Genomic DNA, 22,703 nt, shown 5'->3' on the forward strand with positions numbered 1-22,703 from the left:
ACAAGGAAACCTCTGATGTGAAACTGAATTTGTTTGATTCTCGGGCCAAATAAATGAAGGCTATTTCTAAGAAAAGCTTGTGCTGTGTACAGGTAGAGGACCCTCCTAAGTGTTTTGATTACTTCCAAAATAGCAAATTCCTAGAATATTATCACTTAGTTAATCTAAAAAGAACCTTGTTATCCATGATAAAATATTAGGTTAAAAAAGACATCATTATTCTAATTCATATATATTTTTTCTTGTAGAAGCATATGTTTAAACACCAGCTTCATTATTTGGACTGTATTTTATACATTTCTATCAGAACCCCAAATAACTTACTTGAAAATTACAGCTCATTTCTGTTACACTCCTTGGAAATATTTGAGGTCAATGTCAACTTTTAAAATCCTTATTTCTTTTTTGCTTTGAAATTGTTGCTTTGGAGAATTAAAATTAGTTCTTGAACTTTTTAAAATTAGTTCTTGAGCTTTTTTTTCTCCTCATAGCTTTTTTTTTTTTTTTTTTGGTTAAACTTTTTATTTTGAAATAAATTCATTCTGGTCCCTTGAGAGCAAGGACTCATGTCTATCCCTAGTATATCACATGTATCACAGCAAATGAAATACAACCGATAGAACCCTAATATAATCCCCTTAATTTACCAGTTTTTAACATTTTGCTATATTTGTTCATTCATTTGTATTTATCTGTCTGTTACCTGTCTGTCCCACCCATCTTTCTATTTTCTAAACATTTGAGAATAGGTTGCATATATCATGTTTCTTGAACACTTAATACTTTCATGTGTATTTCCTAAGAACAAAGATATTCACTTAAATAACTTCATTAAGTACAGTTATCAAATTTAAGGAAGTTAACATTTATAACATTTATATAAAGCACATAGTTTATATTCCATTTTTTAAAATTGTCCCAATAATGTCCTTTTGGGCATTTTTTCCCTCCACTATTGTTTGTTGAACAGTTTTAGGACTACACTATAGCAGCAATCTGAATGGGAAAAGATAACTTGTTTAGTTCTCAATTTATGTTGGGTGAGAACTAAGTGACCACTGAAGGTGGAAGAGTGATTTCATAGATTATTGGTTCTTAGTTCATTCATTCATTCTAAAAAGCATTCATTCAGTCCACATTGTATGTGTGCCTTGTATGGCCCAAACCATGTGATATGCTAGGAATAGAGACATGAGTCCTTGCTCTCAAGGGACCAGAATCTTGTCTGAGAAACAGATAAATAAACAGTTTACAAGGACTGTAGCTCAAGGCTTAGAACATTCAAAGAGAGCAGTAAAAGAAATCCACTTAAACCATTCTGGAGTCAGAACAGGACACGTGGCCAAAGGTTGGAATGGCCAGAAGGGTTGGTTAGCCAGGTCAAGAAGGGAGGACAGAGAGGGAGCAGGGGTGGAATTCTGCAGGGGGTGAATCCAGCTTTTCTGTAAGAGTATTTCATTAGTTTGTAGTTACCAATCTGTAGTAGTTGAGCAGTAAATAAAATGTTTATGGTTGTCTAATGTTGATTTAATTTTGAATATTTTTCCCATGGTGTATTTCTACAAATCATCTATACTGAAGTTTTGCCTTTCGCAATTTTGTACTTTGTACTTCCTGGGCATTGCCTACATTCTTCTGTGGCCAGTGATGTAATGTGATATCTCTTTAGGCTTAAACTCCCACCTCCCCACACCCAGCTTCTGTTCTCCTAAGAAAGAATATTCTGAAAGGAAAATCTAGTCCTGGCACATTCCTGTTTAAAATCTTTCAGTAGCTCTCTTGCCTCTTTAGGCTACTGCAATCTGGGCTGGTCCTATCTCACTCTTAAATACTTACCCTTGGAATTATTTCATTCCTCCTTAGTGTTCACTTTCCACCTAGAAAGCAATTCAGTGACCTTCTCTTCATCCTGCCTCGCCTGTCTGGACATTTGCATGGTCCCTGGTGGACTTTCCACCATGCTTAATCACTCAGTCTCCCTTTCCTGCTATCCTTGTGCCTTGATCTGCTCTCCATTTTTGGATGAAGCACAGTACCAGAATGATTTGTTTTCTGTCTTTTCTTCTTCCAAATTAGAGCTCTTACCTGCATTTTACTGATGAAGAATCTAAAGCTTAGAAAGAGGCTGAGTAACTCATACCAGGTCCCTATCCAGTAAGTACCGGAGCTGATGCTTGTTGGAACATTTTCCAGTTGATGACTTCAGTTTGTTCATTTTCTGCACTGTGTTCCCAGCTAACATCAAAATCAACTTTTCATGTGAGAAGTTTTGCCTTTGTTTTAGAACAACTGGTGGTTTTGTGTTAATACTGTTGCAAAACCTGTCTTTTCCACTGAGTAACACATTCAGGTTGCAGTACAGAGAAAATGAAGAATCAAAATGGAATCTGAAATAGATGGAGTGATTCAGTATATGTGTATGTATACATGTGTATTTCTGGATTTCACCTACTATAATATAAATTTACAGCTGTAGAAGGAAGAAAATTTAGAAGTTAGAATATTAGAGATGTTCTGAATATGAAAGATGATTTTAAGCATAAATCAGTATTCTCTTTCTCTTCAAACTCTTCCACTATGACTGAATTATACGTAATGTCATGAATCAACTGTGTTCTAAATGGTAATACATGAAATATGACCATTTTTACCTTGTTTTACTCAATTTTTTGAGGAAACTCGAACTTAGTTTGCATAGGCTGCTGTTCTCTTGTGCTTCTGGATCCATGTCAAGAGGAGGCCTTTAGTACAAAGCAAGCAGGGCATTCTAGAGGCAGCCCTCCACCACCGGGTTCCCTGCCTCTCTACAGCATCTTTCAGATTCTCTTACTCATTTTATGACTCCTGCCAATCAGATTTATTGATGGGTCTTTGGATACGTCTGGTGTTTTACATGATATTTTGCTCGTGCCCTTCATGGTGTGTCTTAATCTAGGATAATGGTTCCAGGCTTACTGTCCTTGCTATTTCTGCTGCAGTACCTTTTCTTACTCTCCTAGTCAGGGTTGGTAGTTCTTTTTCTGCTGTCACAGTCCTGTGGAAGGCCACAGGGTTATCTCATTTGGTATGAAGTACGTGAAGGTAGTTATTGGGAATTATTGTACAAGGTTTAGATTTCGTGACTATCTTTACAACCATTTGTCTGATTTTTAATTTTTGATTTTTTTTTCCTTTTTTGAATTTTGGGGAAAAAAACATGGTTGACATAAACATCTCACACTATCATAATTGTTTTTCTATTGAAAGTCCCTTGATACATATTTTGTCATCATTGTACTGATACATCATAAATTACCTAACTATTCCTAGACTGTTGTACATAAGATTGAGTTTTTAGGTATTAAAAATAAAGTCGTGGTGAACATCTTTGGACATATATATGTTTACATTTCACAACATTTTCTTAGGACAGATTCCCAAGAGTTGAATTAGCAGGTACAAGGATAGGAACATTTTTACGACTCTGATTGTGTATTGTCAAATTGGTTCCAGAGGAGTTGTAAAAATTCGCTCTACCACCAGCATTGTGAGAGAGAGCTCTCTTTACCATTATGTTATTAAATTAATAGTATTTAACTTACTTATTTTGAGGCCTTACTTCATTTCTTTATTGTGAGCTTTCCAAGTTGGATTGACTTTATGTAAATTGGTTCAGATTCCCAAGTAAAATTGCCTTTTGACAAAAATGTTATAAGGTCTATTTTAGAAGTTGGAGTGTCAAATAAATAAAAGGGAGTGGAAGGGAGTTCGTTTTGAAATGTCCATATCTAGGTGAATATTATTCAGTGGAGTACATATTGAGTGAATTAACCTTTTCTTCCTCAATAACAATAGTTATCTTTTCACAACCTTCTAAATGTTATTTGGAATTTTAAAGCTTAATAGCTGTACTGGATTTCATAATGTTGAGATTAAATGCAGTCAATTACTAAGAGCACAAATGTGCCTAAAATGGATTTCTAGATTAATTGGGTTGTAACCCAAACACATTTTGAATATAAATTGGTTTTATAAAATTTTTCATGTTATGGGTAGAAATTGATTCTTTAAAAAAAAATACCAAATTGGGAAAGCCTGGGATTTCTGTCTTTTATTTCATATCATAGCATGTCTGTGATTTTTAATAGAAACTTCTAAACTTCCTTCTTATATTCTTACGGCACAGCTGATCTGCTTACAGATCCTGAGTGAAACTCCAGTGAGGATGGCCAGCAGGAGGACTCTTCTCTGCTTTCTTCTTTTCTCAGGCTGACCTGTGTTACCTTGTGCCTTTATCAGTGAAGTGGAATTAGAGATTCGAATCATGTGCGTTATTTTCTAAAACAGTCTGGTTTACAGTTGGCTGGAGTCTATTTAGTATTTTAGTGATGCTAATGTTATTAGCATTATGAGTGATTTTTAGTCCTAAAACTTGTTAGCAGTGATGAATCTTGTTCTGCATAGAAGTCCTCCAGGTCACCTAGCAGAGCACAGTTGGTTTCTGTAAATGACTGCATTGCCCTTTGCTCTCATTCATGACATCAGTGACTTTTCATTGATGTTGCAGTAAAGCTTTTCCCTTGGACTTCGCCCATTCTTTACACATTGGTAAATACTCTCCAGGGATAGCAGGAGGTAGCTAGCATCTATGTGAGGGTCAGCTTATCTATAAATACTTGTGCAGATTTCCTTTCTCTCCTGATTGGGCTAATGCCTGACAGATAGTCTTCAACAAAGACTCTGAAACGATGAAAAAAAATGTTTTCCACTTGGTCTTACTCTGTGCCTTACACCCAGAATTAGTTGTATTAGACAGGGGGGTCTAAATGTAATTGTTATTCACATCCATGAAGAAATCAAAGATGTAAAGTGTCTGTTACATTCTCAGTTGTGTGATTGGTGGCAGGCTTTCATGTAGCCAATTTAATCTGATGAATATATTCAAATGTAGAGTCTTTTTGTGAATGCGAGCACATGGTTGTTTTTTATAGGGCATGTTTCATTTCTTTTACTAAGGTCTCTCCTCCCATTGTAGCTGCGGCATTATTTTTGTTGAAGGCGGCTTTAAATGTAGTTTCTTGACTTCTTTCCTAAAGCTGGAGATCTCTAAAACATTTTTCTGCTTAGCCTGTAGGCGAACTGATAACAACAGGTTTGGGGGCTGGCTGTATTTAGAGGTATACAAGTCAATTAATTATGTAGAGGAAAAGGTGAAAGTAGTAAGTCAGCTCACTGTGTTGACCTAAGACTAAGTGTGGTGTCAGTTTTTCTCCTAAAATGTTAGTTTTAATTTTTCTACTTTGAGTGTGCATGTGCCTTGTAATGTGTTGAAACCAGGTTTTATTTGGAAGGAAACTTTTCGATTGTCTCTTTTTGTGACCACATGTCCCCAGTTACACATTTGTTCTCCCCTTACCTGGTTTGTTATATTTTTTCACATGGAAAAAATAAATGTTTCCACTTATCTGTGAAACGCTATGTTTTTTTCATGACTTATTTTAATTTTGTTTGGGGATGCTGTGGGCTGGAAAGTATGTGAGTTAAAATAGGTTAAATTTACATATCTTATTATTAATTTGGCTGATAATCTTGAAACTATTCTATACTGGAAATAAAATTATCTAAAATCCTGTTTCCCTAATTGGTAGTTCTTTGAATTATTGTTTGTTACTTGGGTTTGGGTTATATACTTTTTCCAGGAATTATTTTTTCAGCTTTCAGAACCTTGTGCTAATGTTTATTCTTAATGGTCCTCTTTGAAATAGAATCCGTCTAGAAGAAATAAAGGTCTCTTACTTATTTTGTTGAGGCCTTAAGAATGGTTAGCCTATTTGCAGCTGTAGCGCTCTAAAATCAGATTTTTTTTAAAATTAGACAGTCCATACTTTTCAATGATACTTTGTGGTTACTTGGTTGTGTAGAAGTGATCTTTCCTTGTCTCTTTCTTTTCCGTCCCTCATTTTCATCTTATGTTTGAGCTATGCTTTGGTTTCATTGCTCCCTGGTAAATTCTCCTCTATTACAAATATTAAAATAAGGATACTTTAGAAAAACCAAGGGTAAAATCTGGATTTGTTGGTGCTCTGTAGAATCAATGCCCTGGCATTTCTCTTTGTGGAAAGTAAGCAGGAGTAAATAGATGAATCTGTCTGAAATGCCAAGGGGTGTTACCAAGTGATGAGCCGGCAGCTTGACCTGACAGTGATTGCTCACCACTGGTCATTCCTAACCAACCCCCCTTACTTCCCATCTCCTACCCTCCCACAAAATAACACACATCTGAAGGAATGCCTGCTCTCTGTTTAGAGGCCAGCTTGAATATTCAGAACAGTTTTTCAGGCTGAGCTTTGACAATTTCTCTTTTTATGTTGAACATTTTCAACCTTAGTAATGAGCTGCTGCTCCTTTTAACCAGGTTCTCTGCCCTCCACGCAGTTTTAAAATCCTGCTTGTGAACAAACTGCACTTATGACGACGTTAGGTCATCTCACTGTGCTCTGAACAGCAGCCTTGTAGAAGATGCCTTTGATGCCTATGATGTCAGACGTGGTATTGATCAGGTTGGCTCTGTGTTTGGGATTTTGTCAGCTGCTTTGTCTGCTTATTGTTTGGGTTCCAGTACCTTTCCTCTGTGCTTCAAAAGAGCTGCCTTTGTATGTAATCTCGTAGCGCTACTTTCTGATATTTGTTCGTACTCATGCACAGTCATCACAGGAGTGAAATTTGGTGTGATTCTTGCTTATAGAGCAAGGATTGAAAATCTCTTCCGGTTGTATCCATTCATAATGGACTCTTTTTTTTTAACAAGAGAAAAATGTCCTTTGATTTTACTTCCATTTCTTCCAATTTAAAATTTTTAGAGATGCCAAGGCCTCCAAATGGTAAAGATGTGGAGATTATGTGTATATATGTGGTGATTCCTTTTAATTTTTCTTGATCAGCAATCAGGGGTAAATATAAATGGTAACAATCCCCAAAACCATACCATCATAATTTAGATATCAAATAGTATCATAGTATGAATAGAGTATATTATATATACATTTTTTATGCTCCTGAAGATTTTTATGTACTTTAAGATGTTTAAAGTATATATATGTGTGAACATATATATGTTTTCGTATTTGTCCCATATTTTGCTGCTCTTTCTCTTCCTTTCTTAAATGTTTCACTGATGCCAAATTTCTAGAAACTTAGCATGTCTATTCTGTATTTTCCTATCATGTAGGTTCTTTAACTTAAAAGCTAAACCTTTTGAGCAACTTTAAAGTATGCTAATATGTTAAGATTTTGTTAAAAGGTATTTCTTTATGAGGGATGATTTTAAATTTCATTGCTTTAGTACCATGAATATTTTTGTTTCAAATAAATTAGCCTGAATATTGGGAAGGGACACCATAAATTGAGTGTCAACTATAGACCTGTTAAAATGCAAGCCAAAAATGTATTGTATTTGAAGTAAGAGCAAGAACAGGTCCCTGCTATGCTTATCCTATCTGGCCTCAAATAACTTCTGGCCCACTTGTCTTTCTTTGGCCCAGGTACAAATTTAGTGTCCATGGTCTAGAACTGCTGGAATACTGTAGGAGGGAGAATGTTCTATCACATGCAAAATACCATCTCTTCCAAGATAGTGAGACTATGTTGTCTGGTTGTGAATCCAGGAACAAGATCAGTGGAGTATTTATGCCTCTGGTCAGGGCCTCTCCTTGCCAGTGACCTTTGTACGTTGTCTAATCATTGGGACTCGGTTTCCTTATTTATATAAGAGGATTATGAGATTTTAGAGAAGGAATGGTCAATAATTAAGTGAAAAACAGAGCTATGTACATTCAGAACTTAAGCCAATTTAAGATCTGTTTTGTATATTAGAAATATGCTAATTATTTGAATTTACACAATTGTTGAAGATTCCTTTTTCTGGAATGAATGTATATTTTAATTACCTTATTTTATCTTGCATATTTGTTTTTATTAATATACCTTTTCCCCTCTTTAGGTTTTTTGTTTTGTTTTGTTTTTGGGTGCATGGGCTGGGAATTGAACCTGGTCTCCTGCATGACAGGCGAGAATTGTACCACTGAACCACCCATGTACCACCCCCTTAAATTTTTAAATAAAAATTTGAAACTTTTCAAGCCTTCAGAAAGGTTGCAAGAACTCTACAATATACTTTGGATCAACTGTAGTTTATTTGAAAGAAAGTTTTAAATTATGTCAATCATTTAGACTTTAGAAATGTTATTTCTCACAATTAAATTTTGCCTTCTTTAATTGCTACATTTAGTATTTGTTGTGAGCCAGAAACTAAAATCTCTAATTATATATATATTTTGTTTTTTATTTTGTTGCTTTGAAATCATTTCATATTTTCTGAATAATCTCTTTCCTGTATTTATGATAGCAAAACACCAGAAATCAAATAGTAAGTCTATTTCAAGATATTGTTTGCCATGCAAAATGATATTTCCATGAATACTAGCTTAAGGATGGTCATTATCTTTAGAAATACATATTTGTAGAGGTCTACTTTAAATAGATTAGCATTTGAGATTTTAATGTAAATAGAGAAATTAAGGATCCCTATTTATTCCTTTGACTTTCTTTAATTAGTTCTCCTTTCTGAAACTGAAATGAAGAAAGGTTAAAAGATTTCTCAAATTATTCTATTCTAACTTTTGATAAAAAAAAAAAAACACACACATTTACCTAAACTTTTTTCCAGCTGCTTGTTTGAGTTTCCTCCTTGCTACAGCAAATACCAGGGAATGCATTGTCTTAAGCAACAGTTATTTATTGGCTCACAGTTTTGAGGCTAAGAGAAATCCAAATCAAGGCATCATCAAGTTGTTGCTTTCTTCCCAAAGACTGGTGTTCTGGAGCTGGCTGCCAGTGACCCTAGGACTTGCTTTTCTGTCCCGTGGCAGTGTTCCTGGGGGCTTCTCCTGGCCTCTTCCTTCTCTTCTGGGTTCCTTTGTCTTCCAATTTCTGGATTAGGATTAAGACCCATCCTGGACCACTTTATCTGAAGGATCCTCATCAAAAAGTTCTATTTATAAGGGTTTACACCCTCAGGAATGGATTAAGTTTAAGAACATAATTTTCTGGAGTAAATAGCTCCAAATTACTACATTATTGTTTACCTATTTCTTGATTGCCCACTGTTTGGTCTGCATGCATTTCTACTTTTGTTTTTTGGGGGGGTAGGTAAATATCAGTGTTTGCCTCATTCCGAAAATTAATATTTAAGTCTAGCAGCATGTTAATGAAAGTTTTAATAACTTAGGAAAAGCATGTATTATAATGTAAAGTGTGGAAAAGGAAACAATTGTTTTCCTATTCACAGAAAAAAAATTGAAAGGAAATATGAATACCAAGCTGTTAACAGAAGTTACGCCTGGGTGGTGAAATCATGGGATTTCTTCTGTTTTTTTCTAGTCAAAACTTACCACCATGATCATCTATAACCTCTTTCATTAAAGGGGGAAAATGTTGACAATCTGATGTAGGCATTTGTAAAGCAGGAAAGATTCAAAAGGAAGAAAATAGTACACAGATGGAGCGTATTGGTCTTTTTTTTTTTTTAATGCCTTCCCGTGTTATAGGCCTCTATAATTTGCCTCTTGGAATATATATGTTTTCACACAAATCAAATTCTGATTCGGTAAAGCTTCATGAAATCCAGTCTTCTGTTATGTTAGAATTTTATTTATATACAATGAATACTTTGATATTCACATTTTCACTCTAATCTGCATTAGGATATATATATGTAGAATTTAATATGTGCATACAGAGATGGACAAAGTTTTAATTGGTGACGTTTTTAAGAATATCTGATTTTTCTTTTATACTTTATAAGCATTATTACAACTTGAATGAAATTTAAAACTAAAATATAGCTTTTAATTTACATTTGTTATTTGGTCATAAAGGTATTTGGAAAGTCACTAGCACTTATCTTTTTAGTAAAGGGTATTCATGCAGGTATAAACATTTATGTCTGAATCTTTGGATATATATACATGTATATATATAAAAATTTTTTTTATTCAGCAGTTGGACATATATTTTCATTTTCTCAGGTAAACACCTAGGAGTAGAGTGGTTAGGTAACTTTTTTTTTTTTCCCACATGGAAATGAACCCGGGTCTCCTGCATGGCAAGCGGAAACTCAGCCGTTCAGCCACCGTTGCCCGCCCAGATAACTTTTTCTTTCTTTCTTTTTATTTTTGGTGCATGTTCTGGAAATCCAACCCAGGCCTCTGGCGTGAAAGGTGAACATTCTACCGCTGAACCACCTGTACACCCTAAGAAATCATTTTCCAAAGTAGTTGTACCATTTTACATTCCCACCACCAGCATGTGAGAGTCTAGGTCTCCATATACTTATCACTACTTTGTATGATGTCTTTTTAATAATTTGGTTTTTTTTTTGCATGGGCAGGCTCTGGGAATTGAACCCTGGTCTCTGGCATGGCAGGGGAGAACTCTGCCACTGAGCCACCTTTGTATGATGTCGTTTTAATTACAGCCATTATAGTGGAAATAATAATGACATCATTGTTGTTTTACTTCTCATTTCCTTAAGGGATAATGACGTGTTGAGCATCTTTTTGTGTGTGTTTATTGGCTATATGTGTAAATTATTTTGTGTAGTCCCCTGCCCTTTTTTTTTTAAAGTTTCAAAATATTAATTACCATGTATTTTCAGTCACCGCTTTTTTCATTGAATTGTTTGTCTTCTATTTTTTAAATTGTAATTGTTCTTTATATATTCTGGATTGAAGACCTTTCTCTAATGCTTGTGTTGCAGTGTAGCCATTTTGTAGCTAGCTTTTTAATTTAATCTTTTGATTTTGACAAAGTCTGAATTACGGCATTTTTCTTTTAAGAGTCATGGTTTTTGTGTTCTAAAAAACCATGGTTTAAAAAAAATAAAAAAATAAAAATAAATAAAATAAAAAAAACAAAACCATGGTCTAACCCAAGGTCATGAAGATATTCTTTCATATTTTATTTTAGAATTTTTAAATAATACGATTATCAATTTTTAAAATTCTTTTTTAAGCTGTATGGTTTTACATTTAGGCCTGTAATCCATTTTGAGTTCATTTTGGCATGTCATGTGAAGTAAGGATCAGCATTCTTTTTTTTTTACCCCCACATGCAAATCCAGGAAATCCAGCTCTCTTTGTTGTAAAGACTCTTTTCTCCATTGATAAAAATCGTTTGATCAAACACATGTGGTTTTATTTCTGGATTCTCTTTTCTGTTTCATTGATTGGTGTGTCTACCTTTACACCAATATCAAAAGGTTTTGATTACTGTTGCTTTGTATTAAGTCTTGAAACCAGATAGTATAAATCGTCCAGTTTTTTTCTTTTCAAAAGTTGCTTTGGTTATTCTATATTCTAGGTCCTTTGCATTTTCCATATAAATTTTAGTACTAACTTCCTGATTTCTACAAAAGTCTTGCTGCAGTTTTGGCTGAGAATTGCATTGAATATATGGATCCATTTGGAGAAAATTGCCATTTTAGCAATATTGAGTCTTCAAGTCCATGAACATAGTATATATTTCCTTTATTTAGGTCTTTAATTTTTCTTAGCAACATTTTGTAACTTTCGGGGTAGATGTCTTAGACGTCTTTTGTTAAATAGTATGCCTAGGAATTTTATATATTTTGGTGCTACTATGAATATATTAGAGTGTTTTTCTTATTTTCACTTCCCAGTTTTTTGCTGCTAATATATTTCATGAAGGATTTTTGCCATCTATAGTCTTTAAGGGTATTGTTCTAAAAGTTCTTTTTTAATATCTGTGTTTGGTGTTGGCCTCAAAAAAAAAAAAAAGGATTGGGTTGTAATTCCATCTCCTCTTTTTTGAAAGAGTTCACATAATTTTTGTTTATTTCTTCCTTGAATTGTTGATAGAATTCACCAGTGAAACCTTTTTGGGACTATGGTTTCTCTTTTCTTTTCTTTTTTTTTTTTTTTACATGGGCAGGCACTGGGAATCGAACCCGGGTCCTCTGGCATCAGGCAAGTATTCCTGCCTGCTGAGCCACCGTGGCCCACCCTATGGTTTCTTTTTGAAGAAGTTTGTAATAACAAAATTAATTTTTTTACTGAACGAAGGAGTGTTGATAGTCTATTTTTTCTTCTGTCAGTTTTAGCAAGCTTTATATTCCAAGAAATTTGTTCATTTCTTCTACATTATCAAATTTGTTGGTATAAAATTATTTCTGGTATTTTCTTACTATCCTTTTAATGTCTATAAGATGTATGATCATATCTCCAATTTCTTTTCTAATATGGCAATTTATGTTCTTTCTCTGTCTCTTTTGATTACTTTAGGTAGAGTTTCGTCAATTTTGTTTTCCAAAGAACCCGATTTTGATTTTGTTAATTTCCTCTATTGTCTGTTTTTTCTTTCTTTCATGTCTATTTTTGTCGATTATTTCCTTCCTTGTACTTATTTTGGGTTTATGTTGCTCTTCTTTTTCTAATTTTCTTCTACTTTATAGTGTTTAGACCAGTAACATTTATTGTAATTATTGATAGGACTGCATTTTATTTGTTTTGTTTATTCCCTGTTTTTTTTGTTGTTGTTGTTATTGTTGTTCTTTCCTGCCTTATTTGAATTCTTTGTATAATTTTTATTATCCTGTTATAGTGTATCTGTTGACTTCTTGGATATCTATGTATGTTTGTGTGTAGTTTTGTTTTTTGTGCGGTTTTTTTTTTTTGGTTTGTATTTACTCCAGAGATTAAAAATACTTATCTTGAATATAGAATTGCCATACGACACAGCAATACCAAAGGACTTAAGGGAAAAGACACAAACAGACATTTGCACACCAATGTTTATAGCAGCGTTATTTACAATTGCAAAGAGATGGAAACAGCCAAAATGTCCATCAACAGACGAGTGGCTAAACAAACTGTGGTATATATACAATGGAATATTATGCAGCTTTAAGACAGAATAAACTTATGAAGGATGTAATAACATGGATGGACCTAGAGAACATTATGCTGAGTGAGTCCAGCCAAAAACTAAAGGACAAATAGTGTATGGTCCCACTGATGTGAACCGACATTCGAGAATAAACTTGGAATATGTCATTGGTAACAGAGACCAGCAGGAATTAGAAACAGGGTAAGATAATGGGTAATTGGAGCTGAAGGGATACAGACTGTGCAACAGGACTAGATAGAACAACTCAAAAATGGACAGCACAATAATCCCTAATTGTAATGTAATTATGTTAAAACACTGAATGAAGCTGCATCTGAGCTATAGTTTTTTGTTTGTTTGTTTGTTTGTGTCTTGTTTTTTTTTCTTTTTCCTTTTTTATATATATTTTTTATTTATTATTATTATTTTTATTTTTTTCTCTATATTAACATTCTATATCTTTTTTTGTTGTTTTGCTAGTTCTTTTCCTAAATCGATGCAAATGTACTAAGAAATGATGATCATACATCTATGTGATGATATTAAGAATCACTGATTGCATATGTAGAATGGAATGATTTCTAAATGTTGTGTTAATTTCTTTTTTTTTTAAATTAATTAAAAAAAAACCAAAAAAAAGTACTTATCTAACCTATTATAGTCTACCTGTAATTAATATTATGCCACTTGACGTTAAATGTAGAAGCCTTGTAGTCATGTTGAACCCTTTACTCTCTCCCTACCTGAGTAGTAGGAATAAAGAATAGAGAACAAGAAAATTTTAATATTTTAAAATTTTAACTTATGTGTGAGACTAAAGCAAAAAATGTTTATTTTGTACAAAATTCATGTTTTCACCAGTGCAGCTCCTAATATAACTTATGTGGACAGCTTAATTGAACACCATAAGTACATGGAACCTTAAGTAGGACATAAGATTTTGTATGTTTGTGCAGAGTGATGCCCCAATAAATCCCAGAGTGATTTGAACAGTGAGTAAAAAAGTATTTGTAAGGTCCCCTTGGGGGAATGGCGAGAAAGGGGGAAATTTCCGCTTCCCCAATTGGCGAATTCTTGATATTCTCACTAGCAGTGGGAATAGCCAAAGCAATAGGCTAAGCCCCCAATCTTGGGGTTTGTTCTTATGAAACTTAACCCCACGAAGAATAGGTCAAGCCTACTTAAAATTAGGCCTACGAGTCACCCCCAAAAGAACCTCTTTTGTTGCTCAGATGTGGCCGCTCTCTCCAGCCAACACAACAAACAAACTTACTGCCCTCCCCCTGTCTACGTGGGACATGACCCCCAGGAGTGTGGACCTTCCTGGCAACGTGGGACAGAAATCTTAGAATGAGCTGAGAGTCAGCATCAAGGGGTTGAGAAAACCTTCTTGACCAAAAGGAGGAAGAGTGAAATAAGACAAAATAAAGTGTCAATGGCTGAGAGATTCCAAACAGAGTGGAGAGATTATCCTGGAGGTTATTTTTACACATTGAATAGATATCACCTTTGTTAGTCAAGAGGTAATGGACAGAGGCTGGAGGGAACTGCCTGAAAATGTAAAGCTGTGTTCTAGTAGCCATGTTTCTTGAAGATGATTGTATAATGATATAGCTTTCACAATGTGACTGTGTGATTGTGACAGCCTTGTATCTGATGCTCCTTTTATCTACCTTATCAAAAGATGAGTAAAACATATGGAATAAAAATAAATAATAGGGGGAAGAAATGTTAAAATAAATTTAGTAGATTGAAATGCTAGTGATCAATGAAAGGGAGGGGTAAGGGGTATGGTATAAATGAATTTTTTTGTTGTCTTTTTCTTTCTTTTTCTGAATTGGTGCCAGTGTTCTAAGAAATGATCATGATGATTAATATGCAACTATGTGATGGTATTGTGAATTACTGATTATATTTAGAATGGAATGATCATATGTTAAGAATGTTTTTGTTTGTTTTCTTTAAAAAAGTTAATAAAAAAGAATAGAGAACAAAAAAGCCATTGGAAATTTAAAATATGCTATTTGGTGGTTTTGGTTCCTAATGCCTGTCCATGTATTAAAAAATATATATATATATATGTACATATATATATGTACACATACACACATATATATGCTATTTGGGAAAAATATTCTGTGAAAAGATTCGAAAATTAAATGAAGAGTAAGGGCAAGAACAAATTTTCAACTATGTACATGTAGCAAATTGTCAAAATTAAGCATAAGGGAAAGTATTCATGGAATTTTATTGTTTTATACCTGGGGGAGAGGAGCAACTTTATCTCTTATGAGTGCTCGTGAACAAGTAATATCTTGGGAGGATTTTCAGAGATTTAGGTTTCGTTTTGGTAGCATAGGACATGATTGTCCTACACTGTGTTCACAGCCTTTCTCAGAATGTTTAAGTAAGCAAGCACAGGTAGTGTCCTTCATGGGTGGCGCACTGGCTGTAGAGGCCTCTGCCCCAGATCTGCAATATGGGCATGGTAACAATGGAGTCTGTCTCATAGGCCTGTGGTGACCACTGAATGAGGTACAATCTGTAAATCACCCAATACAGTATGTAGCTTATAGGAAGTGCTCAGTAAGAATAAGCTGTTGTTTAACCTTCAAGCAGGTGGACTAAGAGGGTTAAGAAAAGAGTTTGCTTTAAAAAATAACACATTCAGGGTGATGCAACAGTCTCAGTGGCAGAATTCTCACCTACCATGCCAGAGACCCAGGTTTGATTCCCAGTGCCTGCCTATGCAAAATAAATAAATAAATAATACATTCAACATTGGTGATTATTAGGCTGTTCTGAGCCAAAGGGATCACCCATCATCTGAGAGCTTCTTGTTGCCAATTTTTCAGCAGCCTTTTCCAGAGTTCATCACTGTTCCCAGCACTAAGAAGCTATGCTGAGAATGAATGAATGAATGAATCCCTTAGTTGTAACTTTCATTTATGATGCTGTCCTGTAGCTCTAGTATCATTCACCTGATAATTAAAGGGAGTGTGTGAGTGTGTTTTGTAAGTATATAAGAGTGGAGTTTTCAGCTTAAATATTGTTTCATTTACAGGCGTCAGTTAGCAAGGAAAAAGTAACAGAACCATGGCTCAGTTTCCAACGCCTTTTGGTGGTAAGTTTTCAGAATTCTTTCTTGTTTGATGCACTTTGGGACCATATTTGTTAAAACTTAGTATTATGGTAGATTTCAAATATACCCAAAAGAAAATAGCATCATGCACCTACCATCTAGTTCCAGTAATTATCATCTCATGGCCAACATGATTTCATCTGGATTCTTTAGAAGTACCTCTCAAGTATCATGTCATTTCACCTATAAAATGCCTTTATATGTGTTTCCAAAAGATAAGAACTCTCTTAAAAACATAATTCCATTTTCTTATCATACCTATAAAAATATATAATTCTTTAATATTGTGAACTATTGAGCCAGCGTTAAAATTTTCCTGATAGTTTTTAGACAGCTTTTTATCGTGGTTTGTTCAAATTACATTCCAAATAACATGCATACAGTGCATTTAGTTGATGTGCTCCCTACACCTCTTAGTTCTTGGCCCTCCACCCCCACCCCATGCATATTCCCCGACATCCTAGGGTTTCCTTTGTAATTTGTTGAAGTGTCTGGGTCGTTTGTTACATAGTTTTTCCAAAGCCTGGCTTTGAGCACGACGTTTTTGTTTGTTTTACTTTTTCCTTTTGAAACATAACAATCTGAATAAACATATTTTTCACCTAGCCTATTACTAGGAAATTGTTAAATACCATCCTTTCTTACTGGCTGAATATTTTAAAGAAAGAGAGCATGCCATATTCATGTATTACTCTTGGCAGCTGTCTGATCCAATCATAGTGAAGCAAGTAAAGAGGCATAAAGCACCATCCTTTTGATTACTTCCGTAAAGGCCCCAGTGGAATGCCAGGGCAGAAGTATATAAACTTGTAAAAGTCATTCAAGTTATTCTGTGTTCTTTTGTGTTTTGTTATTGTTCCCATTTTTTAATTATTGGGCTTTTGCTTCTAATTCCAGCAGTGAATTCTGACAGTGCAATAAAATTCCCTTGGAGAAATTGTAGGACTTTGAGGCCTGTGAGGAAGGGATCATATCTGTCATAGTCACACCTTATCCCTGATATCTAACACAGTGTCTGGCATGCCAGAAATATTTTTCCCATGACAGAGCAAATTCACACTCCACCTATCACTGTCATAGCAGAGCCTGTAGAGAGAGTAAACGTGATGTTTGGACATTTTGCTTTTGTTCTGGGCACATTTATGTTTTGTATAAAATATATATATATTATATGTTTCCACCTTTTTGGAAAGTATCTAAATTTTTGAAAGCTTTCCATCTATGTAATCTAGAATTATTTTGTTCAATTCGTTTGAGAACCTGGTACTAAAGTGAGGAGGATCTTAGTTGTGAGGGGACATACGGGCAGTCCAAGAGCGGAAATCAAGGGAAAACCTAAATCCCATTCTCTTTGACCATTATTTTTATCAGATTACCAATTTTTAAAAGCATCTTTATTGAGACATATTTATATATATCATAAAATTCACTACTTAAAATTGTACAATTCACTGACTTTTTAGTAAACATACAGTCGTTCAACTTTCATTACAATCCAATTTTAGAACATTTTCATCATCCTCCCAAAAGATATTCCCTTTCTGGACATTTCTTATAAATGGAATCATACAGTGTTCTAATTCTGAGGGTCAACTTCTTTTATGACTTTTACCTCTGGAATTTAAGCCATCTGAAAATGCAATTTCAAGGTAGTTAATTGTTTAAGCTTATGTAAGTAAATGATGATTTTTAACTTAATATGTCTTGATGCAATTCTGCTAACTATAGGAGTATAGAAAAAGTTTTTTAAAAAAGAAATTTATACCAGGTTCCTTTGAGCCTGCTTTAATCTAAATTTTTCTGATTTTATATATGTAACTTCCTGAGAGAAACAGATCTTTAGTTTTCAAACTATTTGTAATGTATTGACAGAATTGTGAAGTCCCACAGATGATATGACTTGTGTCCATTTTGCTTTTCTTTTCTCACTGAACTGAATAATTTCTTTTTTCTTTGGATTGTAGGCAGCCTGGATATCTGGGCCATAACTGTTGAGGAAAGAGCAAAGCACGATCAGCAGTTTCATAGTTTAAAGCCAATATCTGGATTTATTACTGGTAATTATAGTCATTATTTTTGTTTTTAGTCATCAATAATGCAGATATCTCTGGAAAATCTGATATGTAAAGGTAAGGCAGGCAAAATGGCCCAGGGGACAGTTTACCTGTTTGCCTAAGACTTGAGTCTGTATTTTTACGATTGCTTTTCTTATAATACATTCAGTCTTGTTTGCAGTCCTTGATGGATGTCAAACCACTTGCTCAGGCACTTCTCTGATGGAACTGATAATATCAGAGGACCACATTCTGTAAGCAATACAGAATTAGACTATGGCTCTTGAGCTAAAGTGCTCGCTTAATTCTGGTCTTCCACTGGTTTGGGAAATTGGTAAACAAATGAACCGATTCTGAGCATTAACCAAAAAAAAAAAAGAATTTCTCTTAATGCTGTGTTCCCAAAGTTCTTTTTGTGGTTTGCTTGTTTAATTTCCATTTCTGCTTAATTATTGTTCAGGAATTTGCTTTAGAAAAAAATGGGATGTAGATTTCCTCTTGGATGTGTTGATAGCATAGTTCTCTAATTTGTTAATGCTTAATCATTGATGCTAGTTCTTTCTGATCATTTTTACTTATCTTCCATAAGTACTCAAAATTTGAAGTTTAGGTATTAGGAATAGGAAAGAACTTTATATAAAGTGGAAGTATGGGTCTTTAGTTTCCTAAGGATTCCTATAGATAATGCTTTGTCATAATGGTTAGTTGTTAACATCTTAGTTAATTATCGATAAAAGTAGAAGTCTACCTCGTAAATGGTAGGCCCCTTTTTGAGATAATTTTTTAAAGTCAATGCTGAAGGATTCATTTTGCTGTTGCTTGTAGACTTACCTTGACTTTTGTCATGTATTCAATTCAGTATTTACAGGATTATCAGCCTCTGTATTTACAGGATTACCCTTGTTTTTGTAAACATGCTGTGAGAGAATTTCTGTCAGCTATTGTTATCTTCTGAAACTTTTTCCATTTAATTTACAGGTGATCAAGCTAGAAACTTTTTTTTTCAGTCTGGGTTACCTCAATCTGTTTTAGCACAGATATGGTAAGTTGGAATTTTACATAAGCCAAAGGTAAAATAAAATATTTTTGATGATATTCTAGAATATTATTTCTTATGCAATAGAAGGAGAATATGTATCTGTAGCCTGAAATACTCTACTACTTCATACCAGAGAAATAATTTCTGAGAAGTGTCCTAATTTGGAGCTTTAAAAAAAAAAAAGTGATGAAATTTGAACAATAGCACTTTGTCAAAAAACTGAATTGAGAAATCTAGGTTTTGATATTTTCTCACTACCAATTTGCTTTAAGCTTCGTCCAAGTCACCCAGATTCACCTGAATGGGACATGCTTCTTGCTGTATCTTTCGTTGATTAGAGAATAAAAGGTAAGGTAACTATTTGAGGGTTAGTAGAGGTTAGAAATAAGTGATACTTATTGCAATTTGGTACATGGTGTTTGCATAATAAATAGTGTTGAATTCTTTGATTGACTATCACATATAGGCCTTGAGTCTTTTGAAGCCACAGGAAGGACAGAGTGAATAAAAAAAGAATGACAGTTTTGGGTTCCAGGTTCATGACTTTGGTGAGCCATTCTGAATTATGTTGATCTGCCAAGAAACCACATTATCCCCACAATGTTTGTTTCTTACAGTTAATACTCATTTTTGTGGCTTTATTATGATTATTGAGGCAACTTACTATGGTAGAAAGAGAGAGCACATGATTTGTAGTAACAGACCTGAGTTTGAATCCCAGCTCTACTAGTTTCTGTTGTTATGATTTGGAACAAATATTTTCTTTCTCTGATCTCAGTTTCCTAATCTAGAAAATGGGAATATTTCTTGTTGAAAGGATTATCAGAGGCATTGTATGTAAAGGATTTAGTGTGGAGCCTGGCACATAACTGGCCTTCAAAATAAAACCAAAAAATGGTAGCTGCCTTTGTCATCAGGGATGAAGTGCTCCACATAACTAAATCATCCAGCTAATTGCTTGCCCCCTTAAATGACCAACGTTTTTTTAGTTTGTAATTTTCACAGAAATTAAAATTGACATAGCTCCTTGTTACTTTCAAGCTGAGTTTACAGAACATAAGCTAAACTTTCTGTTGATTAAGTTTTGTCATTTTGAAAATCATCTACTGTGTTCTGAAATAGCGCAGCTCTCATAGAAAAAATATATATTTATTTGTTTGTGAATGGATGTTTTTGAATTGAAAGTATAAATGATACTAGATTACTGTGCTTTTTTGGTATCTGCCTTATTTCCTTTTTCCTGACTGTCAGCATATTGGCTGCCAAACAGTCTCCTTCGACTAGTAAACTTCTTCCTATGATGCCATTCTAGTTCCAATTTCTTATTTACCGTGAGCTAGAAAAATCAGATGACTAAATTTTTTGGAATTACTTTTCCAAAAATAAAATAAAAGGCTCATATGGGGAAAAAACTAACAAGAACTCAGGTGCATGTGATCATAGTTCCATCAGTTAAGTGTATGAGCTTAAATGCAAGGGACTTGTGCCATCTTTAATTGTATAAATCTGTTTTGGTTTTGTATTCTGTTTGATTGTGTTTCATACTGTTAGTCAGTCGGGATCACTTATTAGAACTTTCCTTTTATAGGCATCACTATCCTCCCTGAATTATGCTTTTATTAAGCAGTTGTGTAATGAATACTTTGCAGCAAGAAAATCTCACCCACATTTATTCATTCAACATTAAAAAAAAAAGACAAAGTCCTTGCTTTCATAAAAATCAAAGTGTTATGTATCAAATTTCCTTTTTTTAAGGGAGACTACTGTTAGTTTTTCAGCTGGGTTTTAGTTGAGTGCACAGCCATTCTGTCACCTCATTATTATTATTATTATTTTTGGCATGAACAGGCACAGGAATCAAACCCAGGTCTCCAGCATGGCAGGCGAGAATTCTGCCACTTTAGCCACCATCACACCGCCTGTCAACTTATTTTTTTTAATTTTTTATTTTTTGCATGGGCAGGCACTGGGAATCGAGCCTGGGTTTTTGAGTCACCGTTGCACTGCCCTCAACTTATTTTTATAGTGAAATTTTTATGAACAAATAAAGATGAGAATTGGTGGTCTTTTTGTCAAAGATTTTTTTTATATCTTTAATTTTTTTCTGACATTTTGCTAAAAGCATTTTTTTTTGCATTCAAGTTTTAAAACCATTTTATTATTACTTATTTTTTTTTCCTGTAGTATCCATGTCTTTTTTTTTTATTAATTAAAAAAAGAATTAACAAAACAATTAGAAATCATTCCAATCTACATGTACAATCAGTAATTCTTAATAACATCACATAGTTGCATATTCATCATTTCTTAGTACATTTGCATCGATTTAGAAAAAGAAATAAAAAGACAACAGAATAAGAATTAAAACAATAATAGAAAGAAAAAAAACAAAAACAAAAAACCTATACCTCACATGCAGCTTCATTCAGTGTTTTAACATAATTGCATTACAATTGGGTAGTATTGTGCTGTCCATTTCTGAGTTTTTATATCCAGTCCCGTTGTACAGTCTGTATCCCTACAGCTCCAATTATCCCTTCTCTTTTTTTTTTTTTTTAATTAACGGAAAAAAAGAAATTAACCCAACATTTAGAGATCATACCATTCTACACATGCAATCATTAATTCTTAACATCATCACATAGATGCATGATCATCATTTCTTAGTACATATGCATTGGTTTAGAAGAACTAGCAACATAACCAAAAAAGATATAGAATGTTAATATAGAGAAAAAAATAAAAGTAATAATAGTAAAATCAAAACAAAACAAAACAAAACAAAACAAAAACCTATAGCTCAGATGCAGCTTCATTCAGTGTTTTAACATGATTACTTTACAATTAGGTATTATTGTGCTGTCCATTTTTGAGTTTTTGTATCGAGTCCTGTTGCACAGTCTGTATCCCTTCAGCTCCAATTGCCCATTGTCTTACCCTGTTTCTACCTCCTGCTGGACTCTGTTACCAATGACATATTCCAAATTTATTCTCGAATGTCCGTCACATCAGTGGGACCATACAGTATTTGTCCTTTAGTTTTTGGCTAGACTCACTCAGCATAATATTCTCTAGGTCCATCCATGTTATTACATACTTCATAAGTTTATCCTGTCTTAAAGCTGCATAGTATTCCATCGTATGTATATACCACAGTTTGTTTAGCCACTCTTCTGTTGATGGAGATTTTGGCTGTTTCCATCTCTTTGCAATTGTAAATAACGCTGCTATAAACATTGGTGTGCAAATGTCCGTTTGTGTCTTTGCCCTTAAGTCCTTTGAGTATATTCCCAGCAATGGTATTGCTGGGTCGTATGGCAATTCTATATTCAGCTTTTTGAGGAACCGCCAAACTGCCTTCCACAGTGGTTGCACCATTTGACATTCCCACCAACAGTGGATAAGTGTGCCTCTTTCTCCGCATCCTCTCCAGCACTTGTCATTTTCTGTTTTGTTGATAATGGCCATTCTGGTGGGTGTGAGATGATATCTCATTGTGGTTTTGATTTGCATTTCTTTAATGGCC

The 22,703-nt window shown here is 34.2% G+C and overlaps 1 protein-coding gene across 5 annotated transcripts in view; it reads left to right on the plus strand.

Moving 5' to 3' along the window:
- Positions 1 to 22,703, plus strand: part of ITSN1 (intersectin 1) — a 263,233-nt gene that overhangs the window by 64,165 nt on the left and 176,365 nt on the right. For 3 of the 5 annotated variants that reach the window (XM_077118883.1, XM_077118885.1, XM_077118887.1), the window contains exons 2-4: positions 16,007 to 16,066; positions 18,049 to 18,141; positions 19,117 to 19,180. In XM_077118883.1, coding sequence (XP_076974998.1) covers positions 16,039 to 16,066; positions 18,049 to 18,141; positions 19,117 to 19,180 — 185 coding nt within the window. In that variant the 5' untranslated portion in view covers positions 16,007 to 16,038. Of the gene's footprint in view, positions 1 to 560; positions 6,540 to 16,006; positions 16,067 to 18,048; positions 18,142 to 19,116; positions 19,181 to 19,449; positions 19,526 to 22,703 lie in introns of those variants that run through there. The other 2 variants (XM_077118884.1, XM_077118886.1) reach the window with 2 other exon arrangements.

The sequence above is a fragment of the Tamandua tetradactyla genome, chromosome 10 (genome assembly GCF_023851605.1).
Source record: "Tamandua tetradactyla isolate mTamTet1 chromosome 10, mTamTet1.pri, whole genome shotgun sequence".
Classification (NCBI taxonomy): domain Eukaryota; kingdom Metazoa; phylum Chordata; class Mammalia; order Pilosa; family Myrmecophagidae; genus Tamandua; species Tamandua tetradactyla.